The following is a 6,880-nucleotide window of genomic DNA, read 5'->3' on the forward strand; positions in this document are numbered from 1 at the left end:
TGACAAAAAGGGTCGCGAACGTCATCGTAGCACGAATAAGTCTCTCAAGCCAACCAGAGAGCTAGGTATAGTTGGTTAGGAGATATGTGTGTGACCTCAAGCGTTGAAGTCGGCTTGCCGCAAGCCGGATCTCGCTCGGAACTACGGATAGCTTCACTCTCCCTCCAAGTTCTGATTCTAGACCTGCCGCGGAGCAAAAGGATAGCGTTGGAAGCGCTTGCCGAAGATGCCACCATCCCTGTCTTCGTATGATCAGAGCAAGGTCCAGGCTCTTGCCAGGCAAGAGAGCGTTTTGGAGACGACTGTAGCGTTGAGCTGAGCGGACAGGGCGTGTGCTTTTCGACAGAGAACAGCTGACGATAGTTATAGCCGCTTACGTGAATATAGCTGTACGATGACGAGTTATTCAATCACTGAAATGCTATGGCACTCGAGAGGCCGGGGAAGTTTCGGGGAATGTGTTGGTGATATACTGCATGCTCGGCGCCGCTTACTTACACGCCTTACTCCCCTTGCTTACCTACAGCATCTGTTGCATCTCATGCACGAAACCTCTCAGCAGGGGGCAAAGCCACGCTGCAAGCCGTAACTGTGGCATTGTTTATACCAACCCTTCACTGAGCAACCGTTACCTCTGGCATTGCATTGAACTCAAGCTCCCGTGCTGCCGAGAGACTCGAGACAGTAAGCGCTACAGCATCATACCAGCAGACAACTTTGCCGCTGCGCCTCGCTTAGAAACTCCGACAAGCGATTCGGATATCCAATGGCTCCCTTTGATGCTCGCACATGCTGCGACTTCCAGTCACCGCCCATTGGCAGCTCAGAATCTGTGATTCTGGATGAAGTACTCTACAGGTGGCGGCGTTTACAAGCCTGCATGGATGTAGGCAACGGCAATGCAAGTCAGGCCTGCCCGTATTTGATTCAAGACGTATCTCTCACCGTCACAATGCGCCGTTTCCGTTTGGTCTCGAGCATGGCAGTAAGTCAAATGACGTACTGTTCAGCTCAACTTCAAGCCCTACCAGTCTGGCTGATACCTCGTTGTTGCAGGAACCTGCGGCAGCCGAGGTTGGGACTCCGTTGGCTGTCACTGTGGGAATAAACCATGGCATCCGGAGAAAGCGTCAGGGCTCATAGCCAGCAACTTGGCATGCCCTACTGAAATAACGGTTGCAATGTTACATGCATGCACTGCCAGGTTATATACGAATTGCCCCGATACGAGCTTAACAGTGAGTCTCCCAGGCAGTTGCTCGTTTCGACGCAGACCCCGCAACAAATCATCGATCACCAGGACGGCTCTGTCCTCAGAAACAACAGTTGCGGGTTTGTAACATCGCTGGCGGAAGAAATGGACTGACCGAGAGACTATAGAAGCCGATCACACCTGTTGACATGGAACCCATTTGTTGGCAGATCCTTCAGTGTCGCCGGACGCCGTGAGCCTCTCACCCTGATAGAAGGATTGGTGCCCATAGATGCAACGAGGTCAATGCTTCGGCCATGCCTGTCGAGCCATTTCCCATGCCGACGGTAACTGTCCGAGGCCTGGAGACGCCCACGAGACGATCATTCCTTCGCCACGCCCCCCCTTCCCTTCTCTCTTCCTTTCTCGGCCTCCTCTGCTCTCTCCAGCACTGCAGTGCTTTCTCTGTCTATGCATTGAGCATCGCGTGTACTCGGCAACAAAGGAGGAAGAGCCCAGTTACGCACTACTTCGGCAATATCTGAGGGACGCTTTGTACCTTGCAGCGATACCCCCTTCCCCTTATCTGTACCCCCGAACATGGCTTTGCAAAGGAACCCCCAGGATGAGTGTACGAACCTGGATGATGCTCTTCAGGTCACAATTTCGGTCTGCCAGACATCGGCTCTCGCCATCCTTCGACCCAGGCCCCCCCTGGTGCCATGTGATGGACGAGCACCGCAGCGTTTCGAGGCCACTATGCCCAGTCTGGGACACGGAATACACGCTCAATATGTTCGTTCGGCGTTGAACGGAGCGCCCCCACAAATTGTATCGTGGGAGGGTGTGAGTATGCGCATGATTGCTGCATGGTCTGTGAGTGATGCATCTCAAATGGTGAGAGGATGTCATCTTGTGCGCAGCCACGGTCGTGGAACAGTGGGCAAGACCCGCCTCCAGGGTCCCCTCTGCCAGGCATTGAGACCGGAGTCTCTTCTTTTTCTCACGAAGAGGCTGGCAACAAACTTGCAAAGGGCTTGTGCTTGGGCGGAGAATCTTGGGTCCGCCGCTCGGAGCAACACTTGTTTGAGGATCTACAGCGATCACAGTGGGCAAGTGAGAGCTGGTCAGAGTTTTCCAGTAGAAGCAGGTAGAAGTATTCCATCTTCCTTGTCTCCGAGACGGCTGCCGAGGCTTTATTCCTCTAAACGGCGTACAATGCAGTTCTACTTTGTCTGCTTCCTCCCGGATATAGATTTGAGTCCTTTTCGGAGCCTCTTTTAGACCACGACGGGACATTCTTTGGCAGTTTCACTGCTCATCCTCCTTCGCTTCCGTATGCGCCCAACTATGCAGTCACACAGTCATAGGCGAAGCACACGAGCGTTGTGATCACGAGTAGCGAGCCAACAAGCGATAAAACCTCATACGCGCCCGCAGCTCGCGTTCTCTCGTCTAGTCCAAGTAATTCCCTCTTTTTAGGCTGCTTACTGTTATACTATCTCTCATACAAGTCAAATATACTCTGTCGGCGGGACGGCTATTTGTGGGCGGATCACCATACTTGTCACATACGGAGCAATCCCCCATCTTTACCCCTGTTCACGACCGGACTTCTATGTGCTGTCCTGGTTAGTTCGCGCAACGACATCGTGTTGTCTGCATTTCCTCATTATCCCGCTGTCGAATAATAGCAGAGGCGCCTCGTATAAACATGGTGTCGTTTCCCTCGGCATTTTGCGCCCAGTTCTGCCTCGCCAAGTATTAGGAATATGTCCCCGACAGTGAGATGCCAAGCTTCAGCATACGAGGGCAGTTGTGCAGATACCGCAGTGTACGGGGAAGCATGCATCTAAGCTGTACACAGGCGCCAAGGACAGCCGGCCCTTGCCTCTCCTTTGGCTTGCCTATAACAGTAAACCACTGGTCATCGAGGTTACACGCACAGCAACGAGCATTTAATGGCTCCGATGATGCTACCTTTATTTCCCGTTTGGACGCTCTGCGGCTGTCGCATGCAAGTACTCTCGGTAAGGTAGGGATAAGAATGTAGGACGGTCGTCTTCTTCAGCCCTATGCAGTGCTGCGTCTCCACGTTTCTGTTGGTTGTATTCACGAATACGGAGTCTGTGGCATGGCTATCGCCCACAAGAGCTTTATCGCAACTCACATTTGCTCTGCTCCAGGCCTCTATTCCCGACAGGAGTCTAGGGGCGGCCCGTGGTGGATTTCCATTTCCCGACCTACCTATATCAGTAGGCCCGAAAGATGCAGTACAGTAACAAGCAGCTTAGCGATGCCATGACCCTCACTGATACCGCATATCGGGGATAGGCGCGGCGTAATAGCATGGCCGTTTGAGTACTGAATATTCCTCCGTCTTCTTCTGCCATCACTGACCAGCCCGTCAGCACCCTGAGGCAAGGGGATATTGCTGCATAGGAGCGCCTAGCAGCGCAGGCATCGGCCTTTGGCCGAATGAATTCTCGCCAACTTCTCCTACCGATTGAGAGTCTTCGCTTACACACGAAAGTGTGGAATCAGAGACAATCTCTTGCTCGACCAGGGACCCAGCCCACTGACAAAAATTCCCTGGATGACCGTAAGAGATTTCATCACCCGAAAAGAGCAGAAAAAGCGGACATACAGTACAGACCCTGTATCTATAGCCCGGTCGAAAATACCTTCTTTGTACAAGTGTCCGATACAAAAGTAAGCTTCATAGTATGATAGCTGTTGATACTCGTCGTACTTATTGCACTTTGAGAGGTTTTCGTTACTGAGGTTGGATCATTTAGCATAATAAGCGAGCTGTATACAAGCGAAGTCCAGGGTTCATCAAAAGCTGACAGGGCTTGTGTAAAGCAGCCAAGTTGCATACGTTCTTTTGTCTCGAACGCATTCCATGGCATGTGATCTGCTAAGGTCATGCTCGCTTTTCGAAATTCAGAAAGCCTGGCGAAGAGATGTTCACAGCTACATGCTCTTCAGTTGCAGTTCGTCTGACCGGAGGTTGCAATGCCTATGCTTCAACGACGCAATTCCACAGCCCTCTATGATTACCCTGAATTACTGGTCGTTCGAGGCAGACTTACTCATAGAGACCGCTAGAAACCCTTTATATAAGGCTACATTAGCCAAGGACAATGCCGCAGTTGCCCGAAGAACGCAGCCCGCGCTTGATGAATAAACTGCCGAGAAAGTATAGATGCTATCTCCTTCAACCCGCAATACGAAGGCTGCGAGACGTGCCGATTTCACTCACAGCAACCTCACATGTGCCGCACCAAAGATGGTCACTAACTGAAATACGAGATATAGCTCGGGGAATTAAGGATCTTATATGCAAGACGCTGACTTGCATCGCAGCTGGAGAGTGCTATTCCCTCTTGCAGGTAGCAGTCAAATGCTACAACACCATTGACATATAAACAACCCTGTTTGAGAACCCGTAGCCCGATATCGACAGGTAAGGGTATTTGAAGCTTGAATTGCTTGCGTTTTATTAACATAACATTTTGTGAGTAGTGATTGTAGTATAAGCTTAGTACGCGACGTACCTAACCTAGAACATGTAAGTTGCCTTTGCCAAAGAGTGTCTCTGCGAATACCCTTCATGGACGTCATTGGAAAAATACCACATATTTAGCTTGGCTTGCATAATCTACTGGAAATTCAAGTCTAGGAAGGATGTCGTGAGTAAGGTCTTGACGTTTGCCTGCTTTGAGGCGCGACGATGTTCTCCTGCGAGATGAAGTTTTGATGCGAAATCTTGCCTAGCTCAACCGCAACAGATAAGGACAGTCCTTGTCGCTACGGGATCAAGGCTCCTACATGTTGATAACAGTATTTGTTAGGTTGTTCCACTTTGAATTATGAAAACCCTCTAATGGTGTCTCAGTTGCTGCTGTGACAGCTTACAAGCTCATCGAGATATAGTTCCTATGTCATGAACTGTCGCACCAATTCGGTTACAATAGTCACGGCACTAAGAAGTGTATGACAGTATTGACTTTGGATTCTCGTCTGAACTCGGCCGAAAGTGGATGAAATGCAGCTTCTTACTTAATCCTCATCACTGCGAGTGAGCCTTAGTGAAGCCATAAGCTCCCTGCGACCAATCGGCGATATTGCCGTGTAGCAGTCATATATGATTTGTTTCTTAAGTAATATCTCAATTCTTGCGATACGAACGAATTAGCATCTAAGTGTTACAGAATTGATAGAGAGATACCTTAACATCTATCTAGCGCTGAGTAACTCGGGAATATTTTGTCTTCAGGTATAGACGATGCTATCTGTAGGTGCCCACGTTGAACTTATAAATACTATGCTTGAGCGGCAGGCAATATAATTCTTGTGAAAAGCTACGAGACTTGGTCTACATTTGACAATCACCATTGTTCTGTTATCTTTCTTCTCCGTCGATGCAATGGGCTTCCTCACAGATTGGCCGTTTATCGGATTGATTGCGGGCATTCCCCTCATCTATGAACTTCTCAGGTCTCCAAGCTCTTCAACAAGCGCCGATACAAGAGTGCGACCTCGATGGAGCTCCTTACTAAACGATAAAGCCTGGTGGATGCGCGCTGCCTTGCCTATATACCTGCTGCACCAGTTCGAAGAGCATGGCTACGATTTCATGGGTAGGCGCTATGCGTTCCAAGCCTATTTTTGCAAGAACTTGGTATGAACTCTGTCATGTACCCTTACTCATCACCAACACTCACAGCTGATGACTGTGAACTAGGGCTTCGAGAGTGTCGAGGCATGCCCGTTGACTCCTCTCGTCATCCTCTTTGTCAACGGCTCACTCGTATGGGTCACTGGGCTTGCTGCTCGAGTGAATATCCGAAATGCGAGAAGCTTCTACGGATTGACACTTATCAACGGGTTGACGCACGTTCTACCAGCAATATTAGTTGGGCCAAAGTATAATCCAGGCCTTGCCACTACGCTGATATTGTTCTTTCCCGGGGCATTCTTTGCTCTCCGGGCACTAGGTGGTGCTAAAAGAGCAATTGCAGCTGGTGTTGTAGCCCACATCATCTTGATGGGCTCAATGAAGCTTGCTGCCAAAGGGGTTGTCCCTGAAGGGGTTCTCTGTGGGGTGCAAGTGCTGGACACCCTTTTGTTGCTTGCGTTCTGATGCAAAGCAAGATGCCCATGAATGAGGTCTTCTGGCCCTAGCATAACAAAATCAGTCCTGCTTCGAGAAAATAAGCGGGAAGGGGCTATAATAGTGAACGACTGGTTGTTAGCAGATAGACTTTCTCACAAGTGGGATCTATGATGAACAAGCTATGCCGCACCGGCTCTCTCGCGTTCTCGGAAACTGGGTGTTCGTTTGCGACATTGCTGATATGAGAGAAGAAACTAGGATAGAGTATGCCAATGTGAGGCAAAATTCGTCTTTCCAAGCCCAAGACGTAGTTTCACCACCGCTAACCGGCACGACCAACTTGAGCCACAGTACGAAAGCTCGCTCGCCAGGAGGCAAGACTGCTCTGATTATAATCTGCAACTTTCACTTACGCGCCAGTTTCTTCTAATTTTAGAGACTAGATGAACAAGCTTCGGGCGTGTTGCCAAAACAATACTGGTTCTTAGATGCTCACGCAGGGAATCTCGGAAGCCTGAGGAACCATGTTGAAGAAGAGGAAGTGACATGATGAATATTGAAAAAGT

The 6,880-nt window shown here is 49.8% G+C and overlaps 1 protein-coding gene across 1 annotated transcript; it reads left to right on the forward strand.

Moving 5' to 3' along the window:
* Positions 1-5,187: 5,187 nt before the first annotated feature.
* Positions 5,188-6,341, forward strand: BBK36DRAFT_1127478 (hypothetical protein; the record flags this gene model as incomplete). The annotated part of the gene is made up of 3 exons (XM_024891509.1): positions 5,188-5,276; positions 5,567-5,879; positions 5,943-6,341. Coding segments are annotated over 3 exons (801 nt in total), but the record flags the coding sequence as incomplete, so codon positions are not given.
* Positions 6,342-6,880: the final 539 nt, after the last annotated feature.

Source organism: Trichoderma citrinoviride (genome assembly GCF_003025115.1).
Source record: "Trichoderma citrinoviride strain TUCIM 6016 unplaced genomic scaffold BBK36scaffold_14, whole genome shotgun sequence".
NCBI classification, from domain to species: Eukaryota; Fungi; Ascomycota; class Sordariomycetes; order Hypocreales; family Hypocreaceae; genus Trichoderma; species Trichoderma citrinoviride.